Source organism: Dipodomys spectabilis, unplaced genomic scaffold, assembly GCF_019054845.1.
Source record: "Dipodomys spectabilis isolate Male_0828 unplaced genomic scaffold, ASM1905484v1 ptg000098l, whole genome shotgun sequence".
Taxonomy (NCBI): Eukaryota; Metazoa; Chordata; class Mammalia; order Rodentia; family Heteromyidae; genus Dipodomys; species Dipodomys spectabilis.
In genome coordinates this window covers 8,864,631-8,882,732 of record NW_024870775.1, presented here as the reverse complement: position 1 = coordinate 8,882,732, position 18,102 = coordinate 8,864,631, and the positions used below count along the sequence as shown (strand labels likewise).

Below are 18,102 nucleotides of genomic sequence, written 5' to 3'. Positions count from 1 at the left end.
TGTCCAGGTTCGGGTATGCAGTGAAACACCAAGGTCTCCTTGGTAGCTGGGGCCTTGGACAAGTCTGCTGTAGACCTCCCCCCCCATACCTGGACCTCCCGGTGCTCCATTCCAGCAGATGACAAATACAGCACCGTGTGAAGCCTAGATACCCAGTGAGCCCAGGTTTTCCCTTCTCTCCCTCCCCAGCTGGAAGCCCATTTCTACATACACAGCAGAATCCGAAACAATGAATATATACTGTATTTAAACAGTAGTAACAATCTCTCCATTCTATTTCTTCTTTTTCTGGTAATAGGGGAGGGCAGGTAGAAAGATCTCTCCAAGGTTGCTCCAAAGCCCTCGGGAGTGAATGTTCCTATAGACTTTGGGATCTGCTGATTGGGATCTGGCCACAAGGGGGCAGTGTTGACACCAGGTCCAGTCACCTCTGTACCACTCATTGGTGGTCTGATTGGTGGCAGCCAAGTATATCACAAAGCACAAATAGCCCCCCAGGAGGAAGCTCAGCACCAGGACGAAGCCCAGCAAGAAAACGATCCTTGGAAAGCTCAGGAACAGGTACTAGAGGCAAAGAAAACACACAGGTTAGGAAGTGGACCCACAGGGACAGCACCCACCAGCCCTAATCCTGCCCCGCCTCCCCCCAAAAAAAGTCTCATGGACTTTCCTGCCAGAGATGGCTTTGAACCATGGTCCTCAGATCTCAGCCTTCTGAGTAGCTAGGATTACAGGCATGAACCACTGTTGCCTAGCAACTTCTCTCCTTTTTTCTTTTTCTTTTTTTCTTGTCTTTCTTTTTTTCTTTTTCTTTTTTTTTTGGGTCCGGCCATGGGGTCTGAACTCGGCTTACCCGCTGTCCCTCAGCAGTTCAGCTCAAGGCTAGCGCTCTACCACTTGAGCCATAGCGCCACTTCCGGCTTTTTTCTTTTTGGTTATGTGGTGCTGAGGAATCGAACCCAGGGCCTCATGCATGCAAGGCAAGCGCTCTACCACTGAGCCACCTTCCCAGCCCTTTTTGTTTGTTTGATTGTTTCATTGTAAAGATACTACACAGAGGGTTACAGTTGCATGAGTGAGGTAATGAGTACACTTCCTCTTGAACATTGTTACCCCCTCCATTGTTTTCCCCCTACCATCCCCTCCCTCCCTCCCTTCCCCAGGTTCTTTTTTTATTTGATTGTGATTAAGTGATTACATAATTTCCGGAAATTCACAGTATTGTGGAATAATGATGCTCATTTAAAGTCACAAGTTCATTCTAACTTTCCTGGAGCAAACTGTCTATCACAGTCTGTAATATATAACGGTGTTCACATGTTATATACCATATATGTGATCAGCAGCATGGGGATATTTAGTAGTGGTTCAACCAGATGAGTGGGAGTTCATTGTTTCTTAAGTCCTGTTAGTTTTGTCATATCACCTAACATTTTAGATTTAGCATCCACTTTATCAGGGAGACCATGTACCGTTTGTCTCTTCGTTCTTGGCTAACCTCGCTCAACATGATTCCTTCTAGCTCCATCCATTTCCCTGCAAATTGTTTGTTTTTGTATTTGTGCTAGTCCTGGGACTTAAAGGCCTGGGTGCTGTCCCTGAGCTTCTTTTGCTCAAGGCTAGCACTTTATTATTTGAGCCGTAGCTCCACTTCCCTTCTCTCCTTTTTGAGACAGTCTAACTGGGTGTCCCAGGCTGACCTGGAACCAGTGACCATCATAGCTCAGCCTCCCCAAATGCCAGGGTGACAGCCTAAACCACCACACTTAGTCCCAACTGTCTCCAGAATGGCTATCAATCTAGCACTATCATGCTGGTAAGGATGTGGGAGAGTGAGGTCACCCACACTGCTAGTGGGTGTAAAACAATGCGATTGCAAGTCCTTTTCAAATCCTACAACCCAACAATTACTCTCAAGACTGGTTTTCATGGAGGAATTTAGAAACAGATGTTCACAGCAACACTACCCAAATGTCCTTCTAACAGTAGAGGGTTAAACTACCTAGTACATCCACACTTGGAACACCGAAGACAATAGAAAGGATCGACTACTGCTGTGTGCAACAACATGTGAATTTCAAGGGAAAAAAGTGAAAAAAGCTAATCTCAGCTAAGCAAGGTGGCTCACACCTGTAATCCCTGCTACTCAGAAGACAGAAATCAGGGAGAGTGTAGTTACAGGCTAGCTTAGGCACACACATACACACACATGCACACACACAAACTGGCACAACCCCATCTCAACCAATCAAAGCTGTGCGACATAGTGGTGATATATAGGTATATACCAACTACACCAAAGACATAAATAGAAAAAAATATTGTCTAGGCCAGCTATGAGAACAAGATCCTATTTAAAAAGGAAACTAAAAACAAAAGAAAAGGGGCTATTGGGTCAAGGGTAAAGCCGCTGTCCAGCAAGTATAAGGACCCAAGTTCAATTCCCAGTCCCCGCCCCCCACAAAAATGTTTAAAAGCTCCATAGCACAAAATTCTTTTTTATTTTTATAATAAAAATTTTTAAATAATAATAATGGGACTTAGAATTCAGGGCCTGGGCACTGTCTCTGAGCTTCTTTTACTCAAGGTGAGCACTCTACCACTTGAGCCATGGCTCCACTTCCAGCTTTTTTGAGTAGTTTATTGGAGATAAGAGTCTCATGGAGTTTCCTATATGGTCTGGCTATAAACTGCAATCCTCAAATCTCAGTCTCTTGAGTCGGTAGGATTATAGGTATGAGCCACCAGCACCTGGCATGAGATTCTTATTTATGAAAGAACAGGGATGGGAAGATCAGCAGTGGGCAGGTGTTCACAGTGGGGAGAGGGAGGAGTCCAGTGGAAGCAGTTCAGCATCTTGATGGCAATGGCAGCTAAGCTGTGCAGAAGTGTGCAGACAGACAGGTGCACAAAAGCCTATGAGCACATGTAACTAGTGCAACGTGAATCTGCCTGCCACCATGTAGAATTCTAAGCCCCAGGTCTGTCAAAAAAAAAAAAAAGAAAGAAAAGAACTTTGTGCTATGGAGTTTTTAAGCATTTGGAGGGGGGGGGGGCTGGGAAGGTGGCTCAGTGGTAGAGTGCTTCCCTTGCATGCATGAGGCACTGGGTTCAATTCCTCAGCACCAAATAAACAGAAAAAATCGGAAGTATTGCTGTGGCTCAAGTCCTAGGGTATTAGCCTTGAGCTGAAGAGCTGAGCCTAAGCCGAGTTCAGGTCCCATGACCAACCAAAAAAACAACATTTTTGGGGGGGACTGGGAATTGAACTTGGGTCCTTATACTTGCTAGATCCATAGCCCCTTTTCTTTTGTTTTTAGTTTCCTTTTAAAATAAGATCTTGTCATTCTCATAGCTGGCCTCGACAGTATTTTTTCTATTATGTCTTTGGTGTAGTTGGTGTATACCTATATAACACCATTATGTCACACAGCTTTCATAGTTTTGACACTGAACTGTAGTTGTACAAGACATTAGCACGTGAGAACATTAGAAATGTGTGAGCCTGCATTGGGAATGAGGCTCAGTGGTAGAGTGTTTGCCTAGCATGTACAAGCCCTGGTTTTGAAACCTCAGTACCACATAAACAGAAAAAGGTGGAAATGGCGTTGTGGCTCAAGTAGTAGAGTGCTCACCTTGAGCATAAGAAGCTGAAGTACAGTGCCCAGGCCCTGAGTTCAAGCCATAGGACTGGCAAAAAAAAAAAAAAAAAAGAAGCATGTGAGCCTTCCTGCATGCTTCTTTAAATCTATATTTACTTTCAAATAAGAGATGAAAAGATATTGGCTTTAGGACTAAATGATATGTGTATGTGTGTAATCATGTGAGTTTTTTTTGTTTGTCTGTGGGTCGTGGGGCTTGAATTCTGGGCCTGGGCGCTGTCCCTCAACTCTTCAGCTCAAGGTTAGCAATCTACCACTTGAGCTACAGCACCACTTCTGGTTTTCTAGTGGTTAACTGGAGATAAGAGTCTCATGGACTTTCCTGCCTAGGTTGGCTTTGAACCATGATCCTCAGATCTCAGCCTCGTGAGTAGCTAGGATTACAGGTGTGAGCCACCACCGCCCAGCTGTAATCATGCTAAGAAAAGAAAATAGCCTTCAGCTGAGGGCAGGTTGGAGGAAAAGAGACTCAGTCTCAAAAAAGAAAAAAGTAAAAAAGTAAATGAATAGCAGGGGCGCTGGTGGCTCACACCTGTAATCCTAGCTACTCAAGAGGATGAAATGTGAGGATCTCTGTTCAAAGACAGCCCGGGCAGCAAAATCCGTGAGACTTTTATCTCCAATAAACCACTCAGAAAACCGGAAGTGCACTGTGGTTCAAAGTGGTAAAGCCCTCGCTGTGATCTGAAGAGCTGAGGGACAGTGCCCAGGCCCAGAGTTCAAGTTCAGAGATATCACCCAGGCCCGGAGTTCAAGCCCAAAGACAGGCAATAATAATGATAATGATGATGACAATGATGATGATGATGAAATAAATGAATGAAATGTTTTTAAAAGCCAGAAGTGGAACTGTGGCTTGGGTAATAGAACACCAGTTTTGCCGGGCGCCGGTGGCTCACGCCTGAAATCCTAGCTACTCAGGAGGCTGAGATCTGAGAATCCTGGTTCAAAACCAGCCCAGGCAGGAAAGTCAGTGAAACTCTTATCTCCAATAAACTGTTAGAAAACCAGAAGTGGCGCTGTGGCTCAAGCGGTAGAGTGCTCGCCTTGAGCTGAAGAGCTGAGGGACAACGGCCAGGCCCAGAGTTCAAGCCCCATGACCGACAAAAAAAGAAAAAAAAAAAGTAGGACAGCAGCTTTGAGCCAAAAAGGGACAGATAGCACTCTTCAAGTCCCAGAACCCACACACACAAAAAAAGGAAAAGCATCATACATTTACAGGAGAGTAAACATTTTTTATCGCATTCTGAAACCTGAAGTCCTCTGTATCATTACCTGAATAATCAAGACAAAGTCCATCTCCTGGAGGCGTCCAAGGTCATCATGGTACATTTCTTGGTACAGATCGGACACCATCACCAGGTGGACCAGAAATGCAGCACTCACGGCAGCTATGGTGGCAGCAGACACTGTCAGCGTCAAGAGGTAGGTGAGGAAGTACCTGGTGTTCCAGGCGCCAATGCAGTTATTCACCCAGACACAGTGATGGTCGAAGCGGTGCACACACCTGTCGCACACACCTGCGAGAGGAGGGGGCAGCAGGCCAGGTGTTTCCAGGGCAAGATGATGGCTCCTGCACATCTGCTGAGGTTTCTACACACTCATCATGGGAGGACTGGGGAGAGCAGGTAGCAGGGACTGTGGGCAAGTTTAAGAACTGCCACTATGGGCCACATGAGGGTATTACTGAACTATGGCCACAGGAGAAAACTTAATACTGACAGGTGTGTTTCAATTCATGTACCACCCTCTGAATCAGTACATATAATACCAAAGTGACCCAGAGTTAGTGACTGACTCAACGTGGGTCTAATCGGTTCTTCTGAAAAGTGAACTGTGGTCATTGTAGACATGGGGAGTGAGGAGAAATGTGTGATTTCAGTTAGTGTAAAGCTTTTTTTTTTTTGTCGTGGGGCTTAAACTCTGGGCCTGGGCACTATCCCCTCAGCTCTTCAGCTCAAAGCGAGCACTCTACCACTTGGGCCACAGCACCACTTCTGGTTTTCTGGTGGTTTATTAGAGATAAGAGTTTCATGGACTTTCCTGCCTGGGCTGGCTTTGAACCACAATCCTCAGATCTCAGCCTCCTGAGTAGCTAGGATTACAGTTGTGAGCCACTGGAGCCTGGCTGAAAACTTTTAAGAATATTTACAGGGGGCTGGGAAGGTGGCTCAATGGTAGAGCGCTTGCCTTGCATGCCTGAGGCCCTGAGTTCGATTCCTCAGCACCACATAAGCAAAAAGAAAAAAGCCGGAAGTGGTGCTGTGGCTCAAGTGGTAGAGCGCTAGCCTTGAGCTGAAGAGCTGAGGGACAGCGCCCAGGCCCAGAGTTCAGGCCCCACAACCGGACCCAAAAAAAAAAAAAAAAAAAAAGAATATTTACAGGGGCTGGGAATAAGGCTTAATGGTAGAGTGCTTACCTAGCATGCATGAAGCACTAGGTTTGAATCCTCAGTAGTACCACATAAACAGAAAAAGCTGGAAGTAGCACTGTGGCTCAAAGTGGTAGCTTTGAGCAAAAGAAGGTCAGGGACAGTGCCCAGGCCCTGAGTTCAAGCCTGACCGAGGACTGGGAAAAAAAAAAGAAAAAAAATTTACGTATAGTTTGGGTGTGTGAGTGAGTCTGTTCTTCCAACTAGAATTGTCATGAATTTAAACATAAATCAAGTCTTTCCAATGACAAATTTAGTATCTGAATCAATATGTACAGAAAATGTAAAATGCACTCTGGATTTCAAATGATACTATGAAAAAAAGAATATAAGCAGATTGCCAGTAGCTCATGCCTGTAATCCTAGCTACTCAGGAGGCTGAGATCGGAGGATCACGGTTCAAAGCCAGCCCGGGCAGGAGAGACTGTGAGACTCCTATCTCCAATAAACCACCAGAAAACCGGAAGTGGCGCTGTAGCTCAAGTGGTAGAGCGCTCGCCTTGAGCTGAAGAGCTGAGGGACAGCGCCCAGACCCAGAGTTCAGGCCCCACAACTGACAAAAAAAAAAAAAAAAAGGCTCAGGGACAGCACCTTAACTCTGAGTTCAAGCCCCCACAAAAAAATAAAATAAAATAAAATAAAAAATATTCTTTTTTTTAAAACTGCCTCATAGATTGTGTGTGTGTAGGGGGGAGGGGCAGTCCTGGGGTTTGAACTCAAGGCCTGGGCACTATCCCTGAGCTCTCTTTGGCTCAAGGCTAGCACTCTACCACTTTGAGCCACAGACCACTTCTGGGTTTTTTGTGTGTATGTGTGATTCATGGAGATAAGAGTCTCATGAACTTTCCTACCCAGACTGGCTTTGAACTGCAATCTGCAGATCTCAGCCTCCTAAGTAGCTGGGATGATAGGTGATTGCTGGTGCCCGGCTCATGGACGTGTCCTGTCACTGACAATATTTGATGGTTGGATTTTACAGCTCAGTGACAAGGGGCTTACTTGGCATATGTGAGGCCCTAGGTTCCACTCCCAGAACCACAGGAGGGAAAAAGATATATTTTTTTTTTTTTGGTCCGGTCGTGGGGCCTGAACTCTGGGCCTGGGCGCTGTCCCTCAGCTCTTCAGCTCAAGGCTAGCACTCTACCACTTGAGCCACAGCGCCACTTCCGGCTTTTTTCATTTTGCTTTATGTGGTGCTGAGGAATTGAACCCAGGGCCTCAGGCATGCAAGGCAAGCGCTCTACCACTGAGCCACCTTCCCAGCCCGGGAAAAAGATATTTTAAGTGCACTGATTTAAATAAAATGTATAATTAAAACTAAGTAATTAGGGCTGGGAATGTGTCTTAGTGGTAGAGTGCTTGCCTCTTTAGACAGAATAGCACGGCAAAGGTTCTTATTCCCAGGCTTGTAGGCCAGCCCCCAGTTTATCCTGTTGTCTGAAAGAAACCAAGTGGTGACCTCTAACAGTGGCAGCTACCCCATGTCTGCTTTACACTCATGAAACATCTGGAAGCCTGCGTGGGTACTGGGAGGGGCCACTGTGCCTCAGCAGCTAACTCACGGCAGTGCTTGGACCGAGCTGGCTTCCGTAAGTCACAGGTAGAGCACCTCGCATTCTGGGGAAACATCACATTATCAAATTCATAAACTTGAAGAAACAGTAATTCATCTGCTTTTGTGATGGTGCCTGCAAAAAGGATAAAGATCACTTTCAAACAGTGTAGTGCACTTGATGTTCACAACACCTGCCCAACGCAACACAACTGAAACAGCTACATTAAGCATTTTAAGTCATTTACTTTTTGTTTTGTTTTTTGTCGGTTGTGGGGCTTGAACTCTGGGCTTGGGCACTGTCCCTCAGTTCTTTAGCTCAATGCTAGCACTCTACCACTTGAGCCACAGTGCTACTTCTGGTCTTCTGAGTAGTTTATTGGAAATAAGAGTCTCACAGACTTTCCTGCCTAGACTGGCTTTGAACCGAAAACCTCAAATCTCAGCCTCCTGAGTAGCTAGGATTACATGCTTGAGCCACCTGGCCCAGCTAAGTCATTTACTTTTTTTTTTTTTTTTGTCCGTCGTGGGGCTTGAACTCTGGGCTTGGACTGCTGTCCCTGTGCTCTTCAGCTCAAGGCAAGCGCTCTACCACTTGAGCCACAGCACCACTTCCAGTTTTCTAATGGTTTATTGGAGATAAGAGTCTTGACTTTCCTGCCCAGGCTGGCTTTGAATGGCTATCCTCAGATCTCAGCCTCCTGAGTAGCTAGGATTACAGGCGTAAGCCACCGGCGCCCGGCTTCATTTACTTTTTACAACTACTTTAGGAGATGGGACCCACAAATCCCATTAAATATAAATTATATATGGTGTGCAGAATCTTCAGAGACATATTAGAACACCATCACCATCCTCCCATCCTGTCAGCAGCCATTCCACGCCAATGCCCTAGATGCCAGAAGACAAGTCACCTGCTTTCTATCTCTATGGATTTGTCTTTTCTGGATATTTCATATAGATGGAATTTTTTCATCTGTGGGTGTTTACTTCTAGCTTCTTTTTGTGTATTACCTGTAAGTGCCAGTGCTGGGGGCTTGAACTCCGCCTTGTGCTTCACTTGGCTTTTTTGCTCAAGGCAAAGCTCTTTCTAGTTAATTGGAGATAGCATGTCTTGGACTTCATTGGGGCAAAGTCTAGCTACTCACGTCTAGTTACTCAACCCCTGAGTAGATAGGATTACAGGCATGAGCCACCAGTGCCCAGCTATATCTGGGTTTTTTTTTTTTTTAATATTTATTTTTTATTGTGCAAATACTGTACAGAGGGGTTACAATTACATGGGCAAGATAATGAGTACATTTCTTATCAAGCATTGTAGCCTCCTCCTTTGTTTCCCCTTCCCATCCCTTCCCATCCTCCCCCCACCCCCCTATATCTGGGTTCTTATACCCATTATGTTTCCATGGTTCTTCAAATTGTAACATGAATCTGTGAATCCTTTTTTATTTTGTTTTGGGGTGCTGGGAATTAAACCTGATGTTTCACACATGCTAGGAAAGTGCTCTACGACTGAGCTATATTCACAGCTCTTCATTTTTTTTTTTTTTTTTTAATGGGTCATGGGGTTGAACTATGGGCCTGGGCACTGTCCCTCAGCTCTTCAGCTCAAGGCAAGTGCTCTACCACTTGAGCCACAGAGCCACTTCCAGTTTTCTGGTGGTTAATTGGAGATAAGAGTCTCACAGACTTTCCTGCCCAGGCTGGCTTTGAACCTCGAACCTCAGATCTCAGCCTCCAGAGTAGGTAGGATTATAGATGTGAGCCACTGGCACCCAGCTCTTCATTCTTTTATGGCTAAATAATATTCCATTGGATGAGATTATGACATTTATTCATTTTTTAGTTGATGGACATTTAGCACTTCAATCACCAAAAAGTTTGGAAATAAAAAATAAAAAAAAAAGGGAATAAAATACCAATTATATGCCAAAAGTAAGTATAATCAATTAATATCAGGCAAAGAGACCTGAATGAAAACAGCAGTAGCTGTGCTACACTATGAGAGAAACTCAGTTTACCAGGAAGAGGTAACACTAACTCTAATCTTGAACATACCTACTAAGAATATGCATATATAAGACAGGTGCTAGTGGCTCACACCTGTAATCCTAGCTACTCAGGAGACTGAAATCTGAGGATTGAAGGTTGGAAAGCCAGCCGAGCAAGAAAGTTTGTAAGACTCTTAGCTTCAATTAAACACCAAGAAGCTGAAGTGGAGCTGCGGCTCAGTGGTACAACAATACCCTTGAGAGAAAAAGCTCGGACTGGAAGAAAAAAAAAAAGAATATACAAATATACATTTCAGTTTCAGAAGAAGTGAGGTACAAGCTACAAGAACTCTGAATGATAATAATGAAATCCATTGTTTTGTACAATTAATATACATTATTTTAAAAAAAGAACAGCTTCACATACCACTCTCAGGAAGTGATTGACAAAACAACTCATATGGATGTAAAAAATTACACATGAATAACTTGGTTAATGGACTTTTGGTTCTCTATACCCAAGAACTAGAAAACAAAACTGCAATCAAGCAAATAGAGATCACTTATAAAAACTGCAGTGCAAGTCTAAAAAATTGTTAAAGGAGAAATGGTATCATACTGACCATAGTTCTACGTGTATGTAATTAAGTCAAACTATCAAAAAGATAAAATTTGGGGTTAGGAAGGTGGCTCAGTGGTAGAGCGCTTGCCTTGCATGCCTGAGGCCCTGGGTTCGATTCCTCAGTACCACATAAGCAAAAAGAAAAAAGCCAGAAGTGGCACTGTGGCTCAAGTGGTAGAGCGCTAGACTTGAGCTGAAGAGCTGAGGGACAGAGTTCAGGCCCCACGACCGGACCCAAAAAAAAAAAGATAAAACTTTAAAAAAAAGATTGAAGCTGGTCATGTAACTCGAGAGCCTGGGAGGTAGATGGAGGAAGGGAAGTAGATGGAGGAATTCAAGGCCAGCCTGGGACACAGAGAAAGATTCTGCCTCAAAGCCGGGCACTGGTGGTTCACACCTGTAATCCTAGCTACTCAGGAGGCTGAGATCTGAGGATCCGGGTTCAAAGCCAGCCCAGGCAGGAAAGTCCGTGAAACTCTTATTTCCAATAAACCACCAGAAAACCAGAAGTGGTGCTGTGGCTCAAGTGGTAGAGTGCTCGCCTTGAGCTGAAGAACTGAGGGACAGCACTCAAGCCCAGAGTTCAAGCCCCACGACCGACAAAAAAATAAATACAAAAAAGAGATTCTGCCTCAAAAAATAAATAGCTAGGCATGATGGCTCATGCCTATAATCCTAGGTAGTCAGGAGGCAGAGATGGGGGCTCATAGATGGAGTCTAAACTGGACAAAAAGCTCATAAGACTCCTTTTCACCCGATAGCTAGGTGTGGTAGACTGTCATCGTATATACAAGAAAGTAAAAACATGAAACCTTCTCCCAAAAATAACTAAAACAAAAAGGGCTCAAAGACAACAGTGCTTGCCTAGCAAGCATGAGGCCCTAAGGCCCTGAGTTCATACCCCAGTAATAGGTATAAATTGTTGTGAATATATGTATGTATCGTGTATTGGAAGATACTAAATAACCTATGGATCAAAAACTAGGAATATAAACATAAAACTAGGAAACACTTCAAAGTGAGAGATTGGGAAACATGGCACATGTACACTGCCATGTACACTGCTTGTTCCCAGCACTCTCAGCAAGATGACAGAACTATCACCAACCTGTGACAAGCGCCTTGACTCACCAGGATTGGTTACACAAGTCAGGGTGAAGAAAACCAGGTTGACAATCAGCAAGAGATAGGGCAGAAGAAGGTAAGACAAAGAAAACTCCAGGTCTTGACAGTAGCCAAGGATTTCCCAGGTGTATTCCACATAAACTGTCCCTTGCAAGACCAGGTGCAGCACGATGAAGATGTGGTTGCTGGAAGGAAGCAAAGGGCCGCTTATTCCCAAGGCCGCCCCATGAAGAAAGTACACAAAAGAAAGTAACCAAGGCAACCACTGCCACTAAGGAGTGAATAAGAAAAAAATGAAACATTTCACAGGTATGTTACAGAGTATGTCTCAATACTTTCCCACTCTTTAAATATCTCCATTCAAAAGCAGACATTTCAAGCGGGCCCCAGTGGCGCTGGTGGCTCATGGCTATAATCCTAGCTACTCAGGAGGCTGAGATCTGAAGATCAAGATTCAAAGCCAGCCCAGGCAAGAAAATCTGTGAGACTCTTAATTCTAATTAACCACCAAAAAAGCCAGAAGTGGAGCTCTGGCCCACTAAGCACAAAAGCTTAGGGTCAGCACCTAGGCCCTGAGTTCACCCCCCAAAAAAAAGAAAAAAAAAGACATTTCAAAACCCAGAGACCAATGGCAGACTGGCTCTTTGTGAGTGGAGGCCCCAAGCCCAGAGCTCCCACCCCTGCTAGCACCCTTCCCGTCACTACACTGAAAACCACAGCTTCCTGAAGCTATAAGCAGCAACAATTATTAAAAAAGAACTCTGAATGTTTAAGTACCGTGTGTGGAAGAGGTAATGGAAAAATCTCTGTGTGGCTCTCTGAAGGCACTTTGGGAACACACAGGAACATAGCTGAAATGAAAGAAAAAAGCTCAGTTCTACTTCTTTTTTTTTTTTTGGTCGGTCATGGGGCTTGAACTCTGGGTGTGGGTGCTGTCCCTCAGCTCTTCAGCTCAAGGCTAGCGCTCTACCACTTGAGTTACAGCACCACTTCCGGTTTTCTGGTGGTTTATTGGAGAGAAGAGTTTCACAGACTTTCCTACCTGGGCTAGCTTTGAACCCCGTTCCTCAGATCTCAGCCTCCTGAGTAGCTAGGATTACTACTGGCGTGAGCCACCAGCACCTGGCTTCAGTTCTACTTTTTATTCTCCTTACTTCCAAACAAATTAGATCTGCACACCCCCCTGGCACTGTCATGAGTGTAAGTTCTGTCCATACATGGGCAGAGAGAATGAAGGACAGTAAAGAACAAGGACTTACTGGCCCATGTTGAGGCCAGCTCCTCCACTTCTACTCAAACCCCAAAGGTGGCACTGAAAAGCAGGCAAGATGCTCGGGGGATGCTGATGTGAAGGCTGCTCCTCTCCTTCCCCTCCACTGGATTTGACCCCATGTTCAATGGAGTCATCACTGGATGGTAATCCAGATCCCTTCTAAATCAACCTCCTCAGAACTGGGACAAGATGGCACATTAGAAGCATCTTCTGTTTCCACTCCATGAATGAGAACATTCTGATAACACAGAAGAGATTCTGAAGAGAGGAAAATATGGGAAGAGAACCAGGACCCACAAAGGAGGTGGTGGTGCTGAGCAAACCAGGGAGTCAAATCTGGCAGAAAAGAAGCATCAAGGAGCTCCAAACCCATCCCTAACTCCATGGGGGTCAGGTCGATGCTGAAGACTCTAGTGCAAGGTAGGACAGAATCCTGGCAATGGATGGATTGCCAACTCTCATGGCAGGAAAAGTCTAAATCCTTCAAGTCTTAATCCCAAGCAAAGAGATCTGTGAACAATGAAACATCAAGACTCAGGGATTCAGAGGACACTTTCCCACAGAAGTTTGGTATAAATTAGTTATAAGAGCCATGAACCAGTAGCTCACGCCTGTAATCCTAGCTGCTCAGGAGGCTGAGATCTAAGATCACAGTTCAAAGCCAGACCTGGCAGGAAAGTCTGTGAGACTCTTATATCCACTTAACCACCAGAAAACCAGAAGTGGAGCTGTGGCTCAAAGTAGTAGAGCACCAGCCTTGAGTAAAAGAGCTCAGGGCTAGCACCCAGGCCTCAGTTCAAGTCCCCTGGCTGACAAAAGGAAAAAGAACAGATAGAAATTAAAGGAATAGATAGCTTATTCAATAAAATTTTTTTTTTTGTTTGTTTGTTTTTTGGGTCCGGTCGTGGGGCCTGAACTCTGGGCCTGGGCACTGTCCCTCAGCTCTTCAGCTCAAGGCTAGCGCTCTACCACTTGAGCCACAGCGCCACTTCCGGCTTTTTTCTTTTTGCTTATGTGGTGCTGGGAATCGAACCCAGGGCCTCAGGCATGCAAGACAAGCGCTCTACCACTAAGCCACCTTCCCAGCCCCTTATTCAATAAAATTTTAACAGAAAACTAAGTCAACCTCTTCCCATGGGTTACTTGCCCCAATTTTGCTGCCTGATCCCTGAAGCCCAGTACTCAGCTTTCTGCTCCCATTTCCACCAGTTTCACTCCCAGGCACTTCTGTTCAGAGCTAAAGAGCCAACCTCAAGAATGCGACCTTGTTTCAAATCACTACTAACTCTCCGCAGTAACATAAACATCAAATACACCACAACAGCCATAAATGAAGGACTAAGTAAACCAATAAATTTAACTGCCATCACCTGGCCAGGTATGGTAGCATTCGCTTGCAGTCCCAGCACTGGGGCAGGAGGATCAAGGGTTTGAGGCCAGGGGCTAGGAATGTGGCTTAGTGGTAGCATGCTTGCCTAGCGTGCATACAGCTCTGGGTTCCATTCCTCAGTAGAAAAAGTAAGAAGTGGTGCTGTGGCTCAAGTGGTAGAGCACTAGCCTTGAGCAAAAAGAGCTCAGGGACAGTGCTCAGACCCTGAGTTCACACTCCAGCACAGGCAGAAAAAAAGAGAAAAAAAAAAAAAAGGTTTGAGGCCAGCCTGAGAAACAGAGAGAGACATCACCTCTAAATAAATAAGTAAATGAATTCTTGTCTTTTTTTTAATTGGGAGATAAGACTTCTCTGCCTGGACTGACTTCAAACCATGATCCTCAGATCTCAGCCTACTGAGTAGCTAGGATTTCAGGCATGAGCCACTGGCACCCAGTGGGTTTTTTGTTGTTGTTGTTGTTTTTGTTCTTAATCTTATTAGGTGAAGCTTTTACATTAATAAAGTCATCCAATGTCAGTGGTATCTAAGGATCATCATTACCTGTGCTCCTTCCTGGGCCAGGCCTTTCAAACGAGGGGTTTTTGAGCAGATGCAGATCAGAATTACAGTAACCAGTATAAAAGTCAGGTACCACAAGAAGAGAACCAAGAAGTCCATCCTGGGAGACTGCAAAAGAACAGAATGCATATGTAGTGCAGCTCAATAAAATTATAACATTCACTTATGGCATTACTTCTATAGCACATATTCTTTGATAACAACTCTCTCAAGAAATGAGTGGTCCTACAGCGCCCAAGCCCAGAGTTCAAGCCCCACGACTGACCAAAAAAAAGAAAAAGAAATGAGTGGTCCTTATGTACATACCACAGAGCCAAACTGTTTCTCAGTGTGGCCCCAGAGATGGTTATGAGCTCTCTTTCAAGATGAACACTGCGGTCTGCTTTTGGGACATCTCCTGCCCGTAAATTCCAAGATAAAACAAGGAAGGAAATGAATCCACAGTAACATCCTTTAATATTACATCCTTTAATAATACATCCTTAAATATTCCCATACTCACTAACAGAGAAAAGATTCAAAAGAATCTGCTGCCCTCAGCTGAGTACAGTGCTACAAACTATAATCCCAGCACTTAGGAGGGTGAGACAGGAAGACTGGGAGTTTGAAGGGAGCATGCTGTATATAGCAAGTTCTAGGCTAGCCTGGGCTAAGTAGCAAGACCCTACCATGCAAAAAAAGAAAAAGAAAAGAAAAGAAAAAAGAACCTGCTGCCTCATTGGAAGCACTTCTTAGAGGCAATCAGAGGCCATGAATCCAAGATTAGCCACACAGAATTAGGCAGAGACATGTTATGAAGCCTCTCTCCTGGCCTGGGGCCACAAATGAAAATAACTCCGAAGAATCAAGAGTTAATATGTAGGTCTGTGCTAAGGAAGTGGAACTGGTTACATTGAACCTTCGTGGACAGGCTACTGTGCCAGAATTCCAACTGAGATAATGAAAGTAGAAAGTATTCATGACTCCGTACAAAGAGCAGCGATTCTCACGAGGGGATGCAAGCTCTCCCGCCTACATCTTCCTCTAGGTTGGATACATTTTCAGCCCGCAGCTCTACCATTCCTTTTTGCCAAAATTCATGGAGAATTCAGACAGCAACTCCTCTTGGGCGGCAAAGTGTTCCAGGCACACCCCCAGCTGCAGGAGACATGGTTCCACCAGGAGGCTGGATCTGGTGCACAGACAAATCAGTTCAAAACACAGTAAGACCGGAGTTCTCTGGGAAATACATTGTGGAGAAGGATTTGGAAGTAAGGGGGTCTGGTTTTCTTACTGTGCTGGGAGTCAAATTCAGTGCTTTGAGAATGCAAAACATGCACTCTACCAATGAACTACATCCCCAGTCCAGGAGTAGGGGAACTTGGATCCCCGTAGCGTGGACAGTCGTAAGTCTTCCTGGGAAACAGCTAACGGATAGAAACACGCCTGGTGTGGTAGCCTCGGGTCTAATCTCCCTGTGCCTGTACTCATCCTAATCCATGACCGCCCATCCTGGGACCTGTGGACCTGCCCCAGGCTACTCTTTATCTGGGCATAGCCAGAGCTTTCTATCTGGAAAAACTGGAGGCTGGGGGTGCGGCGGCTTGAGGATAGAGTGGAGAAGACAGAGGAGGCTAATGGACCGCAGGCTCAGAGGAGCGGGGAGGAGCTGTAGGACACCCGGGCGTGAACACGGGGGACCCCAGCCCTCCCCCCCCAGTAGCACTGTGGCCACAACACAAAATAGGTTCGGACAGAGAATGCGAACGGCCCCGGGCGACGAAAGCCTAACTCACAGATCCGCGAACCGCCCGCAGCACGGAGCCTTGAAGACCTGCGGGAGACTTCCGGCGTGCCTGTGACGTCATCGCGGCGACTCTAACAAGCCGCACTTCCGGCGGACGTAGATGCAGGTACCGGTCCAGGGAGCTGTGACAGTTTTTGTTGTTCCGCCGCGGGTGTTTGGTTTGGTTTGTTTTTCCCGGTTTGGGGGTTTTGAGTTTTGTTGTTGTTTTGCTTTTTTTTTTTTAAACGGGAGTCTGTGTAATCCGGATTGTCCTGGAACTTGAGATCGTTCCTGCCTCAGTCTCCCTAGTGAGGGGATTAGAGGTATTCATCACCACACCCGCTGAGTTTAGCCCGTGGTCCGGGCCATAAGGAGCATCCGCGCTTAAGCTACTCAACTATTGTGTCTTCATGGTGGGTAAAGTTTGCAAGCAGCCTGCACACCACTGGGATTTCTCTTAACCTATCCAGAATCTTCCCACGCGTGCTCCTGCTCCTCTTGTCTATGTGAGGCTCTGTGAACACCACCTCCGGCTGGGTGAGGGAAGGGCAATGACCAGTGCTTGACCATAAGCCTTAAAAATAAAAGGGAAGGCTGTTTTGATGATAGCCAGGCTTAGAGTGAGAAGAGCTGTTTCTAAACATAGCACCGAGAAGGCCTCTGTGGGGTGTTGCTTTGTTCTGAACGCCTTGGAAGCCGCTAACAACGACGGTCTATTCTTGATGTTTCTGAAAATCTGAGCCAGGCCTGGCCTTTTGAAAGGGGAAATGTCTGATCTCCAAACAACAGGCCTCAAAGCCTTCATCTTGTTTGTCTTTGCTACTCAACCTGGCTTCTTGATCGCCTTTCTTTTTCCTGAAGAGGAGGGACTGACCTAGAATTTTACTAAGCTAGAAACCAACTTTCTGAATGCATTATACTCAAGGCCTTCTTGAATTTTCGAACAAGAAATCTAAAGATGTGTTGGGACCAGAGAAGATTAATTATAGATGGGACCCATCCCACATTTAGTGTGTGCATTTTGTTCTGGGTTGCCTTCATTATTTTCGGGGTTTTTTTGTTGTTGTTGTTCTTGGTGGTGGTGGTGGTGGTCATGGGGCTTGAACTCTGGGCCTGGGCACTATCCTTCATCTCTTCAGCTCAATGTGAGCACTTGAGCCACAGTGCCACTGCTAGTTTTCTGGTGGTTAACTGGAAATAAGAGCCTTATGGACTTTCCTGCCCAGGCTAGCTTTGAACCACAATCCTTAGATCTCAGCCTCCTGAGCAGCTAGGATTATAGGCGTGAGCCACCAGCGCCTGGCCTGAGTTGCCTTTATTGTTTTTTAAAAAATATCTGAGACACAATATGTTCTCCTTGCCAAAGTGTCATACTATCAAAAGTGAAAAAGATGCCATTTCACCCTCCCAAATCACAGTTCCTTGACAGATTTCTTTTGGGGAGGTGGGAAGTATTGGGTCTTGAAACATCTGCTACTTGAGCCATGCCCACAATCCTTTTTACTTTATTTTTCTAGTAAGAGCTCACTTTTCCTGGGAGTCACCTTCTGATTACATCTGACCTAGTTGGGATTACAGGCCCGCACCTCCACAGCCAGCTTTTTTTTGTATGTTCATTCATTTGTTTTTGTGGTTTGAACTCACTCTACCATGTAAGTACCAGGCTGCTAGCCTTACTTTCTTCTGGTGCCAGTCCTGGGGCTTGAACTTAGAACCTGGCTACTGTACCAAG

The 18,102-nt window shown here is 45.4% G+C and overlaps 1 protein-coding gene across 4 annotated transcripts; it reads right to left on the bottom strand.

The window, feature by feature from the left end:
• Nucleotides 1-220: 220 nt before the first annotated feature.
• Nucleotides 221-16,435, bottom strand: Zdhhc4 (zinc finger DHHC-type palmitoyltransferase 4). Of its 4 annotated transcripts, XM_042687041.1 has the most exons (9): nucleotides 16,381-16,435; nucleotides 15,576-15,776; nucleotides 14,912-15,002; nucleotides 14,588-14,713; nucleotides 12,161-12,234; nucleotides 11,390-11,568; nucleotides 7,656-7,781; nucleotides 4,938-5,182; nucleotides 221-564 (listed from the first exon to the last, which is right to left on the bottom strand). In XM_042687041.1, exons 4-9 carry the CDS (start codon nucleotides 14,702-14,704, stop codon nucleotides 274-276), a joined length of 1,032 nt encoding a protein of 343 aa, XP_042542975.1. In that variant the 5' UTR covers nucleotides 14,705-14,713; nucleotides 14,912-15,002; nucleotides 15,576-15,776; nucleotides 16,381-16,435; the 3' UTR covers nucleotides 221-273. The 4 variants fall into 4 exon arrangements, with proteins under 4 accessions (XP_042542975.1, XP_042542976.1, XP_042542977.1 ...); XM_042687042.1 differs by lacking the exon at nucleotides 15,576-15,776 and having other exon boundaries at nucleotides 16,381-16,403; XM_042687043.1 differs by lacking the exons at nucleotides 11,390-11,568; nucleotides 12,161-12,234; nucleotides 14,912-15,002; nucleotides 15,576-15,776; nucleotides 16,381-16,435 and having other exon boundaries at nucleotides 14,588-14,668.
• Between the last annotated feature and the right edge of the window lie 1,667 nt (nucleotides 16,436-18,102).